General features: G+C 44.2%; 1 protein-coding gene across 5 annotated transcripts; it reads right to left on the reverse strand.

Moving 5' to 3' along the window:
• Positions 1–2,858: 2,858 nt before the first annotated feature.
• LDHA (L-lactate dehydrogenase A chain) lies at positions 2,859–14,910 on the reverse strand. Of its 5 annotated transcripts, XM_042238235.2 has the most exons (11): positions 12,292–12,370; positions 11,621–11,724; positions 11,307–11,396; positions 11,000–11,053; positions 9,862–10,011; positions 8,267–8,384; positions 7,142–7,315; positions 6,306–6,479; positions 5,593–5,710; positions 4,189–4,312; positions 2,859–3,617 (listed from the first exon to the last, which is right to left on the reverse strand). In XM_042238235.2, the coding sequence occupies exons 5-11, from the start codon at positions 9,985–9,987 to the stop codon at positions 3,453–3,455; spliced, it is 999 nt and encodes a 332-aa protein (XP_042094169.1). In that variant the 5' UTR covers positions 9,988–10,011; positions 11,000–11,053; positions 11,307–11,396; positions 11,621–11,724; positions 12,292–12,370; the 3' UTR covers positions 2,859–3,452. The 5 variants fall into 5 exon arrangements, with proteins under 5 accessions (XP_042094169.1, XP_042094170.1, XP_042094171.1 ...); XM_042238236.2 differs by lacking the exon at positions 11,307–11,396; XM_042238237.2 differs by having other exon boundaries at positions 11,000–11,724.
• Between the last annotated feature and the right edge of the window lie 4,431 nt (positions 14,911–19,341).

Here is a 19,341-nt window from a genome sequence, read left to right on the forward strand (position 1 = left end):
GGGATAATTAACAGTTCTTAATGGTAATAGTTGCATAACTATGTGAATCCATAGAACTATCCACTTGAAAAGGGTGAATTCTGCGCTATGTAACATATCTTAAGGCTATTGAAGTCTATAGGAAGGCAAATCCTATTATAACAGCTAATTATCAGGCCTATGTAGGCTAGTCTTATCCTTCTACATTTGAGACCCATTAAAAAACATAGTTCTCTTAACTGTCTCTCAAATAGGAAAGTTTGGAAGTGATGACCATAAGGTTGTTCTAGTTAACCTCTGAAAGTATGATTTTTAGGCCTCAAGAAGGTCATAGTTATAGAAATATTTTGAGGGAGATCTAAAGAAAATTTTTGAATAGATAACCACCAGGACTATTTGGTTTAAAATTAAGTACCATGAGATGGTTGGATGGCATCACTGACTCAGTGGAACATGAGTTTGAGCAAACTCTCAAGAGATAGTGAAGGACAGGCAAGTTTGGCATGTTGCAGACCATGGTGTCACAGAGTTGGACACAACATAGCGACTGAAAAACAATTGTTACTGGCCTCCAGAGAGAAGGTTCTTAAAAATCTCCCCCTGTAGTGGCACAGAACCACTGCTTATGTTCAGTTGGCAAATAATGTTTTCTACATCTATGTATAGGCTGTTACCTTTTTTTGAGATTAAAATGAAAACTGACCTTTACCAGTCCTGTGGCCACTGCTGAGTTTTCCAAATTTGCTGGCATATTGAGTGCAGCACTTTCACAGCATCATCTTTCAGGATTTGAAATAGCTCAACTGGAATTCCATCACCTCCACTAGCTTTGTTCATAGCGGTGCTTTCTAAGGCTCACTTGACTTTGCATTCCAGGTTGTCTGGCTGGCTCTAGGTGAGTGATCACACCATCATAGTATTGTGGGTCGTGAAGATCTTTTTTGTACAATTCTGTGTATTCTTGCCACCTCTTCTTAATATCTTCTGCTTGTTAGGTCCATACCATTTCTGTCCTTTATCGAGCCCATCTTTGCATGAAATGTTCCCTTGGTATCTCTAATTTTCTTGAAGAGATCTCTAGTCTTTCCCATTCTGTTGTTTTCCTCTATTTCTTTGCATTGATCGCTGAAGGCTTTCTTATCTCTCCTTGCTATTCTTGGGAACTCTGCATTCAGATGCTTATATCTTTCCTTTTCTCCTTTGCTTTTCACCTCTCTTCTTTTCACAGCTATTTATAAGGCCTCCTCAGACAGCCATTTTGCTTTTTTGCATTTCTTTTCCATGGGGATGGTCTTGATCCCTGTCTCCTGTACAATGTCAAACTACCGCACAATTGCACTCATCTCACAAGCTAGTAAAATAATGCTCAAAATTCTCCAAGCCAGGCTTTAGCAGTATGTGAACTGTGAACTTCCAGATGTTCAAGCTGGTTTTAGAAAAGGCAGAGGAACCAGAGATCAAATTGCCAACATCCACTGGATCATCAAAAGAGCAAGAGTTCCAGAAAAACATCTATTTCTGCTTTATTGACTATGCCAAAGCCTTTGACTGTGTAGATCACAATAAACTGGAAAATTCTGAAAGAGATGGGAATACCAGACCACCTGACCTGCCTCTTGAGAAACCTATATGCAGGTTAGGAAGCAACAGTTAGAACTGGACATGGAATAACAGACTGGTTCCAAATAGGAAAAGGAGTCAAGGCTGTATATTGTCACCCTGCTTATTTAACTTCTATGCAGAGTACATCATGAGAAATGCTGGGCTGGAAGAAGCACAAGCTGGAATCAAGATTGCTGGGAGAAATATCAATAACCTCAGATATGCAGATGATACCACCTTTATGGCAGAAAGTGAAGAGGAACTAAAAAGCCTCTTGAAGAAAGTGAAGGAGAGTGAAAAAGTTGGCTTAAAGCTCAACATTCAGAAAACGAAGATCATGGCATCTGGCCCCATCATTTCATGAGAAATAGATGGGGAAACAGTGGAAACAGTATCAGACTTTATTTTTTTGGGGGGGGGGGCCTCCAAAATCACTACAGATGGTGACTGCAGCCATGAAATTAAAAGACACTTACTCCTTGGAAGGAAAGTTATGACCAACCTAGATAGCATATTGAAAAGCAGAGATATTCCTTTGCCGACAAAGGTCCGTCTAGTCAAGGCTATGGTTTTTCCAGTAGTCATGTATGGATATGAGAATTGGACTGTGAAGAAAGCTCAGTGCTGAAGAATTGATGCTTTTGAAGTGTGATGTTGGAGAAGACTCTTGAGAGTCCCTTGGACTGCAAGGAGATCCAACCAGTCCATCCTAAGAGAGATCTGTCCTGGGTGTTCATTGGAAGGACTGATGCTGAAGCTGATACTCCAATACTTTGGCCACGTCATGTGAAGAGTTGACTCATTGGAAAAGACCCTGATGCTGGGAGGGATTGGGGGCAGGAGGAGAAGGGGACTACAGGATGAGATGGCTGGATGGCATCACCGACTCGATGGACATGAGTCTGAGTGAACTTCGGGAGTTGGTGATGGACAGGGAGGCCTGGGGTGCTGCGATTCATGGGGTCGCAAAGAGTCAGACACGACTGGGCAACTGAAGTGAACTGAACGTATGTGAATTGTAGAGTATCAGTTATGATTAGCACCATAATCAAATTATCTCATAATATTTGAGGGCTTAGTATAGTATGATTACAATGGAAATGGTAACAAGTCTAGCCAATGTAATCACACCCTTAATATGTTAATTAATTAAGTCTGGTCATTAGTAAACAGTACCCCTTAAAAAAAATCATTGTTGTGCAGGCCAATAACCCAGTGGCTCCCATTTATGTAATGAACAAATAACAGCGTTATGACTTTGTATCTTAACAGAGTAGTCACTGTTCAAGCTTTATTTATTGTTTTAGTTGGTGTAACTTAGTTGGCTGCCTTATTTATGTAATTTTTCCTTTTTACATTACAAGGCAATGTATACTATTCTGATACATACAGTACATAAGATTCTTTAGAACAGTTATGCACATGGCATGCAATACTGGATTTGTACATTGGATCCCAGGATGTGATCAACTGGAGGGAAAAAAGTTGGACTAGGCACCTTGGCTAAAGGAACCAGAGGTTATGTTACACAGTAAACACACATCTGGTTTGAAGGGCAACTGCAGCATCTGCAACATGGGCAGTGGAACCTCTTGAGGAAGTTGAATTATTTGATAAATCAATTTAGGACCACACAAGGTAAGTGCCATGCAGCATCAGGATACAGCTGCAAGGTTTCATGAAGCATTCCTTGCCATCCAGCAGGGTTTTATGAACCATTCCTATTTCTAACATTAGGAAATTGATTTTTTCCTAGGCTGTCTTAACATTACTGTTTTAATCACAGATCAGATATAAAGGACAATATGAGTTACAACCTCCAACTAAAATCCTGTGTAGCCTAGACAGTGAAGTGACAACATTAGAAGACTTTAAAACTGCAGTTCTTTCTGGATCCCCCAAAGTGTATCTGCACTCTTCTTCAAACAGGCCTCTTCCTCATGAGTCAGAGTCACTTTCACAACGTCTGAGATTCCATTCTGTCCCAAGATGCAAGGAACACTAAGGAAGACATCCTCTTTTATTCCGTAGAGACCCTGAGGATAAAATGAAAAATATTTTATGTTTTTTCTATGGGATCTCCCAAGACTTTCTATTCTCTACAATCATGAAGCTTACTTAATACAACTTGGCAAGTAAAATCTCTTCCTAGATTTTCACTTAGGATGTAATGAACAGTGTAAAAGGAAGTCATTAAAATAGCAGCAAGACTTCCATTCTAAAAGAAAATCTACATTATTGCTATTATCCCTCATACTTTCCAATTTTTATTGTCAGACACTTTAGTAACTTTGAGTGTGATTTCTATTTTTTCCCAAAGGAGAAAAATTTGTGTTTTATAGTCTTCCGCTCATCTCAACAAAATTGAATCAAGTTTTTCAGTCAACAGGAAGTAGCTATGTGCTAATAACCAGAATACTAGTAGACATTAATCCTAAAGCTCAACCAGGTCTTTTCAAAAAAGAAAGCTGCAGGTGCACTAATTTATTTCACTCAAATCAATGATTGAGGACTTACCTTAATCTAACTGCTTTCTGAAATGAGTTTAAAAAACAAAACAAAACAGGAAATAATGGCATTCAAGTACATTTTACTACATAGACCTACCTTAATCATGGTGGAAATCGGATGCACCCGCCTAAGATTCTTCATTATACTTTCTGCCAAATCGGCCACTGACAGTCCAATGGCCCAGGATGTGTAGCCTTTCAGTTTGATCACCTCATAAGCACTGTAGGATAGCGAAGGACAGGAAAAAGTAGGGCAGGAGAACAAAGAAGAAGCTTTCACTCAACACATGCTTTATAAGAAATCACTGATATAATAAGTAATACTATATAAATAATAAACTTGCATTATGTACCTAAGTATAACCCTTGCACATGTATGCCAGGATATTATGTATGGGGATGTTCGCAATAGTACTGTTGGTAATAGCAAGAACCTGGCAACAACCCCAGTGCTCTTCAACAGGAGGATGGATAAATTATACATAGCTGTCAAAACAAACAACTATGGCTCAGGCAACAAAATAGATGATTCTTGTACATGCAATACTAAATTTTAAAGCAGACTCAAGAAGATTACATATTGCATGCTTGACGTGGGATTATCTCAAGAGTGTGTATGTGGGGGTGGGAGGTTAGGGGTACAGGGGTAAGTGGGAAGAGCACAGAATCCACTCATTTCCAAGCACCAGCAGACTAATAATTCCAATTCAACAAACACTACAGTTAGTTAACAGCAACTGTCAACATTTCTTGGGTTGGATGATGGGTTCACAGGTTTTAACAAATACAAATCAGAGGGCCTTGCTGAGACCAATCATGATTCATTCTTCAATTCCATAGACCTGAGGTCTACACATGGCTACCTTATTTAAAGTAAATAATGCTAGTAAGCTGCAAGTTTCCCTATTTGAACAATTTGTAACAGTTAATTATTTTTTGTACCATGATGAATTTGTATCTTGCTTAAAACTTTATAATCATATGAGTAAACAAGCAGCTAGTTGTGTTTCTATTCATGATTATAAGATCTTAGATTAAAAAATTCTTATTCCTAACTAAGTCAATGATACATGCTTTTGAAGTAAAGACTGAATCTTAAATCAGGTAGACTTGTTTTATATCTTCGTTTACAAACACAGGAAGAGTTATCATACTATAATTTGAGAATTATGGCAAATAAAAGTAGACTGTAACATTAATACATGCCTGCAATATCTAATACCTTTACCTGTTTTATAGTACGAGTTTTAACAAGCTTTAGAAAACAAGTTTTCTGACAGTTACCAAATGCAAAAGTTATTAAATTTTAATCTTTTATGTTTCTGGCCACGTGTGGGGCTTGCCAGATCTCAGTTCCTCAACCAGGGATGAACTCACAAGCTCAGCAGTGAAACCTCAAGTCCTAACCACTAGACAACCAGGGGATTTCCAAAACTTTTAATTTCTTAAATAAAAATAATAAATTTTAACCTTCTGTGTTATAAACTATGAGATCTATTACCTGTCAACCACTTGTTTGTGAACTGCTTTCCACTGTTCCTTATCTGCATCAGTGCCTAATTCAGGGTGTAAATTCTTCAGGGAGACACCAGCAACATTCACTCCACTCCATACAGGCACTAAACAAAATAGTACAGAATATATTTACTCCCCAGCACTACCTAGCTGACCAGTAATTCTGACCCATTCTCCAAAAACTGCTTTCTTATTTGAGGAAGATTATCCCCTTTTGGTAGGTGGTCAAGACTACCAATACTCTTCGTTTTTACTGATTAATTTATGTAAAGCTAAGATTTTTCACTGTATACTAATCTGCTTTTTCCTAATGGGAAATATTGAGACGGGATATTATGAGATAAGAGGAATTTTCTTGCCATAAGGAACCAAGAACTCTGCACAAATTATAACATCTTTCAACTGTGATAATGGATTTTTTCTCATACACTCCATTTGGATCAGCAGTTTGCCTATAAACAGCTGTGGTATTAATATGTTCATTGTAATAAATTTCATTCCTCATCCCTTATACCAAAATATGTCACACAAAAATGGCTAAAATCTTAACAATTCTAGCATATAATTACACCAAGAAATAAGATTTCTGGAAACCATCTACCCTAATGGATATCTGATTTAGACTCTGATTCAGTAACGATATTCTGGTTAATTTTTTTACACAATCTTTTTGCAAACAATAAAAGAAGTCACACTTACCACTAGAGTCACCATGCTCTCCAAGGATCCACCCATGGCAGCTTAATGGGTGAACTCCCAGCCTCTCCCCCATGAGATAACGGAACCGAGCTGAATCCAGATTGCAACCACTTCCAATAACACGGTTTTTGGGAAAGCCGCTTATCTTCCAAGCCACATAGGTCAAAATATCGACTGTGGAGAAAATATTTAGACAGAGGTATTATGTGAATTGGGCTTACCTGGTGGCTCAGAAGGTAAAGAATCTGCCCGCAATGCAGGAGACCCGGGTTTGATCCCTGGGTTGGGAAGATCCCCTGGAAAATAGAATGGCTACCCGCTCCAGTATTTTCACCTGCAGAATTCCATGGACAGAGGAACTTGGCAGGCCCTAGTCCATGGGGTCACAAAGAGGTGGACACCATTGAGAGACTAACATTTTCACTATGTGAATCATGAGCTAATGGCTGACTACTCAAGATTCATGGCTCTGTATAGATCTTGGTATTTATCATGACCAATCAATATTTCTGTTAATTTTTTAAGCCTCTATGTTGTGTATAACAAATATATTAGGAATTCAAGAAGTGTAGTTTAATGAAAATAACTTGTGCATCAATAACACATTATTCATAATTATTCCTTACCCAAAATCTTCCTAGGCAAGTTACAAATTTTGAAGTGCCAACTACATTAAAGACTTTGTTTCCCCTTGATGTTTTAAATTTAACTATTTTACAAAAGCACAAATTCACTCTCAGGAGGAAAATGAAAAATATGAGAAATATATATAGATTATGATACATACTATCAGTTTTACTCTAGCTCATCTATTTTTATGCCATTAAAAGTCTCACCTGGATTGGAAACAACAAGCAACTTGCAATTTGGGCTGTATTTTACAATATTAGGAATGATGAATTTAAAGATGTTCACGTTACGCTGGACCAAATTCAGACGGCTCTCTCCCTCTTGCTGACGTGCCCCAGCTGTGATGATAACCAGCCTGGAGTTTGCTGTTACATTATAGTCTAGACAAAAGAGAAACAATGACTAGATTAAGGCTTTTAAGAAAACTCCAGCAAAAATTTGTTCCATTAACTTCTTAAATGGACAGTTTTATCAGTGTTTTGTGTATGCGGCATATATATGCCCAGACTCCTCCTTTACTTTTGGAGTTTTATCACTGTGGCCACTTACATGGAAGAAGACTACAACGACACCTCCCTTGTATTATGTAATTATGTTGTGGCTTTATATAACTATGACTGGGGGGAGCTGAATCACATTTATTTTACACTCATATCAAATGAGACACACCCAAATTTTTTGCCACCTGAGCTTAATGTTCACACTTTTCCACACTCCTGTTTCTACTTAATTTGGTCATATCAGCTCAGGGATGGGTTTTTTTTTTTTTAAGCAGAGGCAATTTCACACTTATCAAGCATGTCTAACTTCTATATATCCTGTGGCACAGTATGGTTAATCCTGGGTTGAAGACAACGAAACGAATAATCTATCAGATAAATGGTCAATGATTTTCAAGTGTTAGAACAGACTATTTTGGCCCAAGTCTGTTTCCTGGCTGGTGCTTGTAAAGTGTGACAGGGTCAAGCCGAGAGTATCTGCTGACCAGGCTCATTTACCCTAGTCTCTACCTTGTGTTAGTGTATGAAAGGAAGTAATGGAAGTAAGTGTATTTAAATATTTGAAGCAATGTAGTACACTATGAACCTAAGAAGCTTTGCTAGTTTTATATTATAATTCAGATGTTTTCCACATCATGGACAAACTGGATTTTCATTTTAAAACACTTTTGGAAATTCAAACATTGATATCTATAGATAACAATGCAAAATTGTTCAAAAGGTTCTCTTATCCTGTATAAAGAAGAAATCTTTGAAGAACTGATAGGATTTTCAAGCCTGATTAAGAATTAAGCCTAACACAGAATCTAATATAAATTTGCCAAAATCAACCTTTGCCAGAGACAATTTTTGGTGTTCTAAGGAAAAGGCTGCCATGTTGGAGATCCATCATCTCTCCCTTCAGTTTATCTTCCATGACATCAACAAGAGCAATTTCATCTGCCAAGTCCTGAAAGACATAAAATTTTAGTTCAATGGAAAATAGCCATTTCCAAATTTTTAGACAAGCATGCAAAATTTCCATTTTTTTGGTATAGGAGAATTCTGCTACTTTATTATCAGTACGTACCTCAAAGTAGAGGTAGGCTCTCATTAAAAGCTCACTCACAGATGACATATACATAGGAAAAAGAACTGACCTCCTCTCTCATTGGAGCACCCTCGGCAAGAGCTCCACCACCATTGCACAGAAGCAGAACACTGAATTTGCAGGGAGTACCACCCAGTTATGTACAACTGCTCGATTTAGTCTCTCAAATTCAGTTTTACACATTGATTTTAGGTTGTTAGTCATTAAATAGATGATACCAACTAGTATTAAGCCTAAAAAGTGGTATTCTAGATCATTCCCTGGTTACATGTTTTCCATATGTTAACCAACATAAAGTTTTACTTATAGACAGATTTGTGCATTACAAATGTTAGTGAAAAATATCCTTTCAGGTGAACCTATAGAAGTTCATAGGTGCATCTCAGGAGTACCAATAATAGCTTTAATACAAATGGAATGTGGACTATCATAACCAAAGAGATTATAAGAGCTGAGGTGCACATCTACCCCTAATCATTTACAGTGTAATAAGTGGTCTGCCAGTTACTCTTAGCCATACCTGAGTTAGGGGGCATCACAGAAAATGACCACAGGTGGTTCACTGGTTTGGGAGAAATAAATGGCATCAATGTCTGATCCAGTGGGGAAGGAATAAAGACTTTGAATGACATGTGGCCTCTTTTAAGAACACAAAGAGCAACCTGTGTGGTTACAAGACCTTTGCAGAGCTCATTTTCAGCTTCAGTCCCTTCTCATTTCAGTCCTTTTTGTGCGGAATCCAGAATTCATCACTTCACTTTCCTATTAGTAACTCCAAATCTGAACTTAAAAATATTTTAATATTGTAAGCTCTCTCAATTTCTTTTTAATACAAACCAGGCTTGAATGCTATAAAAAGTGTTTTTTATTCATTCACAAATTTTTTCTAATTAAATGCTAACTCCACTATTGATACCAAAACTGCTATCCAAGGAGCGAGGCAGAGGTGATTACTATGGGCAAAAGAGTTCCCACATTCAGTTTAATTTTACCATGTATATGTGTCAATTTCAATTCAAAAATTACTTTTAAATAATTTTAGCTTGCTTAAAGGCATAGACTCTACTTTTTCTTTGTAGGCAACTAACGAGGTTAATAAAGCACAGCGAATTTAAGGAACTGGGTCTCCAACTTAGAAACTTTTTGTAGTTTAGATAACCCGTTTGGTATAGCATCAGGTTTTAAAAAGTTTGTTTCACATAAAGTTCTTTCAATGAGTGCATGAGCTTATATATTTGTATATACAATGTGATAATGCAATTCTTGGAGAGCAAATGGTAGATGGGTTGAGTCAAGGTATCTTTAGGGACTTGCAAAGTGAAAGGCTCTCACTTACCTTCATTAAGATACTGATGGCACAGGCCATGCCAACAGCACCAACCCCAACAACTGTAATCTTATTCTGGGGGACATGTTCTTCCTTAAGAAGATTCTGAATCAGTTGATCCTTGAGAGTTGCCATCTTGGACTTAGAACCTAAAGGAACCTATAGGGGAAAAAACATGCACTGTCACTTGGATCCTTCCGAAAACTGTTCTGAAGAAGATTCTTTTGCTTTCTTTTGGGATACCTGCCCCTAAAAATCACAAGAAATGACTAAAAGAGGGGAGAAGGGAAGAAACCTACCAACAGGCAAACAAGAACTGAAAGGCCTAATGCTGGGCTCTGGTCTGACTAGGGTCTTGGTGTAAAGTTCCTCACCTTGGCGTGGAAAAATAATATTGAAGTTTGGGTATAAGTATAGCCTCCTGAAGGCTCACTCATCTTGACTTATTAACTCCAAGCGGAGCTAGCCTTTCTTCAAACAAGATAACTATAAGCTGCCGGCCCAACACTTCGGCAGTCACCAGGGCTCCTGCCAAGCCCTTAAGGACCACAGGTACAGCTCTACTCCAATCCCCAGGACTCTTGCCAAGCCCTGCAAGGACCACAGATACGTGCGTAAAGCGGCTCTAACCGTCTTCACAGCACTAGCCAGAACCCGTGGGAGCTGTGCTCATGCGCAGCTCTAGTTTTCGCCTCCCAGTCCCCAACCCCCGCCCCCGAAGCAGCAGTGGCCAGCCAGTGGCCAGGGGCCCGCGGAGTTTACGCCCCGCCCAGACCCGGAAGATTAGCGGCCGCCCTTCCCCCGCCCACACACCGCGCTGCTCATCTTGTGCGCAAGCGCACTTCACAGCGCTGGGCGGAGGCAAAAGTCGTGTGCCTCGGCGCCGCTGGCTGTTGAGAGGTGAGCTCTAGCCCCGACAGCCCGGCGCTGGCTTGCGGAGCCCCACCCGTAAGCGGACCTGATGAGGAGGAAGTCTACTGCTCTGTGGGTCTGAATGAGCTCGGAATCAAGACTTTTTCAGACTGAACTCGTGCTCTGAAGCACACTTGTTCATGAAGCCCGGCTGGCTGCCTCCCCGGCCTGGCGCGCTGCCAGAACCAGAGTTTTAATCTTGATACCAGGCACCAGGGGGTGTTAGCCAACTCACGTGGAGGCACCTCGCGTGGCTTCTGCCGTGATCTTTGTTGCAAAGGCGTGAGGCCTGGTATGAGGAAATTTTGTTACTACAGGGAATGTAGCAGTAGCTGCAGAGACCCCTAAAGTTCATCAATAAAGTTCCTCTTGGTGGAAGCCTCGATTTCCAGAGCCGGGGAGGTGGGGGTGGATGGTGGGGGGTAGGGTGGGGTAGGAGTGGTTCTGCGTTCACTGGAGAGATTTTCATAGATTGCATCCCGAAAGCACTACGTCTAATCTTGACACTGCTCCAAAGGGCAAAAATATCTGAGAGGACTTACAGGCAGGCAGCCCAGAGTCACCAAGCTGGAATCGAGTCTCTCCTGACAAATCACTGCTATTTCTAGACAGCCCTGAAAGGTTTCTTCAGCCTGGCAGGGGGAAGGGAGTGCTTTCTGCAGACATCTCCTCGTTTCACCAAAACCGAAGCTCTGGGCTCCAGCGCTCCCTTCAGTGTGGGGATACGGATGGGAGCGGAGCCCTGGAGAAAGAGGGTCTGTCTACCTCCCCCCAACTCTGGCAGGCACTCACTGTGACCTTAGAGATGCCCTAATGGGCCTTGGGTTCCCCGTTTGTTAAAAGGAGATGAAAGTACCAGATGATCCTCCTTTGATTCTACCGAGAGCCGGGAGAGCTGGTACCCTTTCTCCTTCGTATTTGCATGCACCACGTCTAGTTCAGCGACGGACACAGCGGCAGCTGCTTAACAAAAGTAACTTGCGCCAAGAGCTCCCTCTCATCTGCAGGCAGCGGCTGCCCCAAGAAGCCCACCTCTCGAGAGTGCCAGGATTAAAATGCGATCCGAGCGCACCCAGCGGCTTTCCAGCTTCCGGGAACCTGCCCCAGACTGCTGAAGCTTTTTCGGTTCCGTGGACTCTGGCAACCTGACTTCGAGCTCCGTGCGGCTTGCTCATTTCAAGCCCGGAGGTGTACTGCACCCCCCATCCCCCCTCCCCAACCAGTCGTCTCCTATTCCGTCTGCATCTACCCGGACCTTCGACCCCAGGTTAGGTGCGACCACCTCCTTGGTTTCCCAGCCCGGCCGGAGGCCATTGTGCCCGCTTAGAGCAGCAGCAACGTTCGGCCGCCCCCCGAGACCATTTGGTAGGGTGGGGCCACCGCCCAGGTCTTAGGACTATGCCCTTTGGAAGCAGCGCCTACACCTCCCAAGAGCGGGGACCCCACCCCCATGGGCAGCGCCTGGGCCAGTGAAGCCTAAAGCGATCGCCCTTGCCCTCGGGCAGAGAGCACCGGGCCGGACCGTACCGGGAGTGGCCGTCGAGCGGGCGGGCGTCGGAGGCGCGTGGCGTGGGATCCGGACTTGGCTGCAGCGGCTCCGGTACTCGGAGTGGGGCGCGGGAGGGGCCTTAAATGGAACCGCGAGGCTGACGTCAAGGGGGAACCGGGCGGACGTGCGAGAACCCACGTGTGCGCTGGGCTGGGGGCGGGCTCCTAGCCGGGCGGGGCGGTGAAGATGCCCCGGCGGCGCGCGCAGGCGGAGGACCCGCAGGCGGAGGACCCGCAGGCGTGCCGCCCCACGTGCGCCTAGACTTCAGAAGGACTGCGCAGAGGCATGCTCTCTCTGGCACAAAACACGGAGCCGTAAGCCGGGATCAAGCCGACCCTCCATTTCCTCTTCGGTAAAATGTGGAAGTTACTTTCAAGGAAGGCTCAACCTGAATTTTTGCCGCTGTTCCCCACTGCCCAACTTCTAGCACGTAACCGACACTCGACAGAATATTTGTTGAAAAAAAGAAAATTCTTAGCACAGCGTCAGTCTGCTTAACCCAAGTCGTGTGATGTCCAAAACGTGACCCTGCCTGTCCCCCTACGGCTGGAACTTGCAAGTCTCACAACTCAAAGTAAAACCTCAGCCTCTTGATTGCACTCCCTGCTGCCCTACCGGTCAAGCTCCTGTGTCCCAGCCACGCCCCAGAGCAGCCTAGGTTTTATGTTTTTAACATATGATCTTTTACCTCCAGCCTTGGCTCACCCTGGTTCCTGCCCGGCCTTCCTCCGCTGTCTCTTTCAACTGTACGCATCTTCTCACCCTCCCCTCTCCCCCCAAACCCACACACCCGCAGAGTTGGTATCCTCCTCCTGTATGCTTGCACCACACCAGTCTGTACATCCTGCCAACCACTTTGCAGTAGAAGTGTGCGTGTGACTCAGCTGTCCTACCTGCCCATGAATGTTTTAAGGGTATAGGTGAATCCACTTCCTCCATGCACCTGGTGCACCGATTAATAGCCGCCAGCTGTGAAAAATATCCCTACTGGTGAGTTCCTTGGTTTTGAAGGGAAAACTCTAACCTCAGCTCCAGAAAACAGGGCAGCTTTCTAGCACATCCTAGCAGTTTTCCCGGGCTTCCTAGGTGGCTTAGTGGTAAAGAATCCACCTGCCAGTGCAGGAGATGCAAATTGGATCCTTGGGTCAGGAAGATTCCCTGGAGAAGGTAATGGCAACCCACTCCAGTAGTCTTGCCTGGGAAATCCCATGGACAGAGGAGCCTGGCCAGCTACAATATATGGGGTTGTAAGAGTCAGAGTTGACTTAGCACCTAAACAACAAAAAACAGTTTTCCCACCACTCCAGGAGGCTCAGAAATCTAGTCTGTCTCCCCAAACATATAGCTGGGAGGGACTGAGGGCCAGCCACAGGTTCTCCAGGGTTCCTCAGAGCAGGGTGAATTGCAGCAGTGTCTGTGGTTCATCAACCTTTGCAACAGCGGCCTCATTCAGCCAGGGCTGGGCCCCTGCCTTCCTATCAGTGCAACCACAGCTGTCAGTAGGAGGAGGGCAGAGCCGGGAGAGCAGAGGTTAGGCTGGGGAGACAGGTAGGAACCTTCAACAGCTGGGCTTTGGGACCACCTCTGAAGATAATCTAGGCAGAGAGTTTGCAGTTCTCTAAGGCACCTAACAACAGTTCATTCCAAGCACAGCTTCCCTCTGTTTATGTAGAACTGGAGCTTCTATTTTACTCTACAAATATGAATCAAACAAGTACTGTTTACTCAGCACCTCCTGTGTGTCAGGCAGCAAGCTAGACATTCCCCATCCTCATCTTCACTTTAATTCTTTGGAATAGGCATAATTATCCCCATTTTTCAGTTGAGAAAACTGAGGCACAAAGAGATTACTGGTTTTGCCAAAGTTCTACAGCTAATCATTGATTTCAGCTGGTACTTTTTAATCCAGGCTGAGGACTCCAAACTAGGAGTTTTTCCTCTATAGAATGTTGTCCCCCTCCTACCTCTCAGTTCAGTTCAGTTCAGTCGCTCAGTCGTGTCCGACTCTTTGTGACCCCATGAATCGCAGCACGCCAGGCCTCCCTGTCCATCACCAACTCCCGGAGTTCACTCAGACTCACGTCCATCGAGTCAGTGATGCTATCCAGCCATCTCATCCTGTTGTCCCCTTCTCCTCCTGCCCCCAATCCCTCCCAGCATCAGAGTCCTTTCCAATGAGTCAACTGTTGGCATGAGGTGGCCAAAGTATTGGAGTTCCTACCCCTCACCCCCGACCAATTCCACAAAGGCCCAGAAATTATGTAGGGGTCCCAAGCCAGTCCCAGGTTCAGAAAGTTCAGTTTCCAATGAGAGGCAGTGGGCGTCAGTGGGTGTCTCTGCCCATCTGCTTGAGCCGAGACATGGGTCTCTGATCCTCATGGAACTTACACCGCTGACACTCCGGCTTCTCAGGCCTTTGGCTGGGGCTGGAATGCACACCACCTGCTTTCCTGGACCTCCAGCTTGTCGACAGCAGATCGTGGGACTTCGCAGCCTCCATAATCGCATAAGCCAATTCTTCATAATGCATCTCATTTTGTATATAAATGTTCTCTTTCTCTGGAGAACCTTGAGTAATACAGAATCCTGACTAATGCAATCCAAACACAAGAACTTCTGTACTAAAGTCAAAGCTGAGGGTGGGGCAGGAAACTGCTTCAGAAGGCAGAAAAGACTTTTCACCCTGACAAAGTGGTTTTTTGGGGAAGGCGGGGGCAGGTTCTTTAAAAGGGAAAATCTCACAAAGAGGTGATGTGATCAGGGGACAGGCTGGCTGTTGAGTAGAGAATGGGTGCTGTTCCACATCCAGCCTAAGATTTTCCTAAAGTGACCTTGGCCAGAGAATGGTGTCTACCCAAAACATATCATTCCTTCATCCAGTAAGTATATATTATCTTCCTCCTCAAGAGCATTCAGTGGCCCCTCAGTCAATGGCCTCCCGAATAAAATCCAAATTCTTTGAAAAGGCTCAGTAGACTTTCTATGATCCAAAGCCCACATCCCCTCTCTGGCCTTATCTCCTATTTTCCTGCATGCCATTCCCAAGAGTACTTACCATATTCCCCAAATATGCCGCTCACTTCCACCTAGGCAGTTCCTTCAACCTGCATGATTCCTCTTGCCACCATCCCTGCCCACCCTAACCCCATACCTCCACAGGTCAAGTGCTGTTCCTTCGGCTTTATATTAAATTCTTATTGCTGTGCATCTCTTTCTCGGATTAGATTGTAAGCTCCTAATGGGCAGAAACTTTCTCACTCATCTATCTCCATATCACCAACATTTTGTTTAATAAATATATTTCAAATTACATGCCTGCTATGTAAAGAGTATCATTATAGGTGCTGGGGATACAAAAATGAATAAGACAAATTTAGAAGGCTTCTCCACAAATTTAATGGAGAAAACCAACAGCATCCCTCTCAGTAATTAAAGTGCAAGATAAAATGTAGCATTGACACAAAAGAGGTAGAAAGTAATGCTCTAGCATTCAGATGAGAGATGGGTCCTTTGGCCAGGGATACCTGTGAGGGCTTTCTGGAAGAGGTAGGATCTGAACTCAGCCTTAAAAAAAGAGAGAGAAAGAGATAGAGACTTGAATCGATGAAGATCAGGTGTTGAGAAAGCGGAAAACAAATGCCTGGAGTCGGGAAATTCAAGGTACATCTGGTGAATCTTTAGCTTTTAACGTCAGGCTAAAAGATTTGGCAGTTTGCTTTTTTGGTTTTGGGGGGTCACTGGAAGTCACTGAAGTTTGGGGGGAATGGGAGAGATGGGGTGAAAGCAAGATGGTTGAGAGGTGATGGTTGAGGGCTGAGTAAGGACCATGTGGCATGCACACAACAGAAAGTATAGGACATACGCAGCTCCAACCAGCTCTAGACGAAATGTCCGCTTCTCTGACACACCATGCGTGCCCCCACAGCCCCTCTGAAGACTCACTGACGGCCTGACTTTTTTTTTTCCCCCACCTTTTCCATGGCTACGAAGCTGAGTTTCCAGAGTTGCAGGATCCAAGATGCAGATTGCCTTATCGGTCTCCATCCCTGACAGGCCAGGGCCTGCTGTATATGGGCCACAGCGGAAGCTCCTCTCTCTGGGAAGAGAGCAGGTGCCTCCCTGCTCATGAAGTGGGAGACAACTTTATGTCATCCTCCCAACCCCGTCTACTTCTCTCATGATGGGAGTGGCAGCTGAAGACTCTGCCCTGAGTCCTCAAGTTCTCCTGGGTGCCATCTCTTCTGGAACACTGATGGCTCCCTACCCCCAACTCCTTCTCCCCTCCTTCAAGCTGGCCTCACCCTCAGGCACTGGATGCTGCCTCTGTTTCTCTTTTTGAATTAGACTGTCATTCCCTCCAGAGTTCATTCCTCATTTGACCCCCTAACAGAAGCCCCTCAGAAACTCCCAATTCCCTTTGCTGTATACAAAACGTCTGTGTCTCCCCAAAAGCCATATGTTGAAAGCTAATTCCCAAGATACTAGTATTTAGAAGTGGGGCTGTTAGGAGGTGATTAGGTCATGCAGGTAGAGACTTCATGAATGGAGTTAGTGCCCTTATAAAGGAGACCCTAGAGAGATTCCTTGTCCCTTCTGCCATGTGAAGACACAGCGAAAAGATTGCCACTATAAACTAGAAAACAGACCCTCCCTAGAAACTTTCCAGTACCTTGCTCTTAAACTTCCAAGCCTCCAGAACCGTGAGAAATGTTTGTTGTTTATAAGCCATTCAGTCTATGGTCTTTTGTTATAGCAGCCTGAACAGACTAAAGCATTACCCTTCTAGCCACTTTCTACCCCAGGAAAGAGATTAGACCTGCGCTCTTTCATCTTCATACTCCCCTGGCAGGGATTTGTTGTTGTTGTTCAACCCCATGGACTGTAGCACACCAGGTTCCTCTGTTCTCCACTATCTCCTAGAGTTTGTTCAAATTCATGTCAGTTGAGTTGATGGTGCTATTTAACCTTTGCATCCTCTTGCCTGGTGAACCCCATGGACAGTAGGAAGAGGCAGGGAGTTAGGCCTCAAGTCTTCCATCCCATTGACAGATTCCAAGGCAAAGACTGTCACCAGAATGTAAGTGGCTTCCAAACTGAGACCTTCAGAACTCGGTGCTGCAGAGGGAGTCCCAGGACCTCTCCAAGCCAGACAATTCTCATTGTAACGGAATGTGCCCCTTATCTAATCACAGCAGATGAGAACTGTGGGGACCTTTGATAGCCTTTCCCTCTGACAGGTTGGGTGGCAAGGACAGTGACAATCATGGCTTAGCAAAGATGAGTGAGTAGCCTGATAGAAAGGCAACAATGACCTGGGGTTCTCACTCCAGCTTTTCACGAAGATATCGTGGCAATCAGATTCTCTCTGTAGTCCCAGCATCCCTGACTGTAAGCAGAAGAGGGTCTGTCTCCTTCAGTTCAAACATCCAGGGAGGCTCAGAGCTAGGGAGTTGAGCCTCCACACACACCTTCATTTTTCCAGTTTTGTTCAGGACTCAATAACAAGGCCACCTCCTATTTTGGAAAGTGATTGGGGCTGTTCTGGGACTAGAGGCAGACATTCAAGGCTCCTGGCTCCACTTGTGGTAACAGGAAATCCACGCCTGGCACTCTCTTGTCCCCATAATAGTTCCAAAATAGGGTCCAACATTCCTAAGGCTCTGGTGGGTACTGGATTTGTTAATAAAAACAGTCTCACGGGGCTTCGAAAGTGAATCACTGATAACAGGAGCCCATCTCTCTTTGATTCCTGAATAGATGTTTCAAACCTTTAAACCTTACCAAATGGAGAATTACATTCCAAAGCCTACCTCAAAGAAGAAGAACAATTTCCTCTAAAATTCCAAGAGGATCAAGCCAATTGTAAATAGGAATACAGCCAGGGAAGTTTATTGGTAATTTCCTGGGGCAGGGTGTGGGAAATGCATGGAGGTCTTCTTGTCTGTGCAGCTGCTGACTGCAGAGCACCTTCACTGAAATTTCGGTCCTAGGATTTTGCTTAGGCACTCATCTAGCTACACCTCACAAAGCAGGGTCTGCTGGAGAAGGAGCCCCTCTGCCCTGTCATTTGAGCCTGCTCAGAGGACCCTGAGCTGAAAAGGTAGACCCACCTCATTTTTCAAGGGTACAAGAAGGGAGCCTGGGTTTGTGTTGAAGGCTCAGATGGTCAAGAATCCACCTGCAATGCAGGAGACCCAGGTTTGATCCCTGGGTCAGGAAGATTCCCCTGAAGAAGGAAATAGCTACCCACCCCAGTGTTCTTGCCTGGAGAATCCCATGGACAGAGGAGCCTGGCAGGCTCCAGGCCGTGGGGTTGCAAAGAGTCGGACATAATTGAGTGACTAACACACATACTTGTGTTAAGAAGAACAGAAGAGAGCTCCTTTGAAACCCAGGAGGGACCAGAGGCCACAATGAGTCCAGATGTGGAGAAGGCCTCCCTGCAGCTGGATAAAGCTCATTGGGGTCCTTCTTTTCTGTGTAGCTTGTGGGAAGGGAGCAGGCTTTCGTATCCATTCTCTCAAGGTTTTCACCTCAACCAAGAGAGGAAAGCAGAACAAGAATTTTTACCTCTCTCTTACTGGTGACACTGCCCAGCCTCAAAAGTGTAACCACTTCAGGCCTCATAGATGGAAGGCAGGCAGGTGGATTTCAAACTCTTGCTCTAATCTTCCTTCTCCTCCACTACTCTGTGCCTCAGTCTTTCCTGGAGTGGCTCATGGACTGGAGAGCAGTTGACCCTTTGTTCCCTGAATATCAAGGGGTGACTGTGATAAATCCTCATCCAGGGCTGCCAGAAGGTCCAGATGGCTCACCTGCCCCCAGGGCTGCTTCAGGGCCCTTTCTAATAAAGCCTCCCTCTCCCTGGGGCTCCATTAGCCTTGCACAGTCCACGTGTGTGTAGGGTCAAGCCGTGCCCTTTACACAAACACACTTGCAGCGTCAGGTATCTTAAAGGACATGTTAACTGAGCTCATCTACCAGTTTTAGCCACAGAAGGGATGAAAGCTTAGGAGAGGCCCTCACAG

The sequence above is a fragment of the Ovis aries genome, chromosome 21 (genome assembly GCF_016772045.2).
Source record: "Ovis aries strain OAR_USU_Benz2616 breed Rambouillet chromosome 21, ARS-UI_Ramb_v3.0, whole genome shotgun sequence".
Lineage (NCBI taxonomy): Eukaryota > Metazoa > Chordata > Mammalia > Artiodactyla > Bovidae > Ovis > Ovis aries.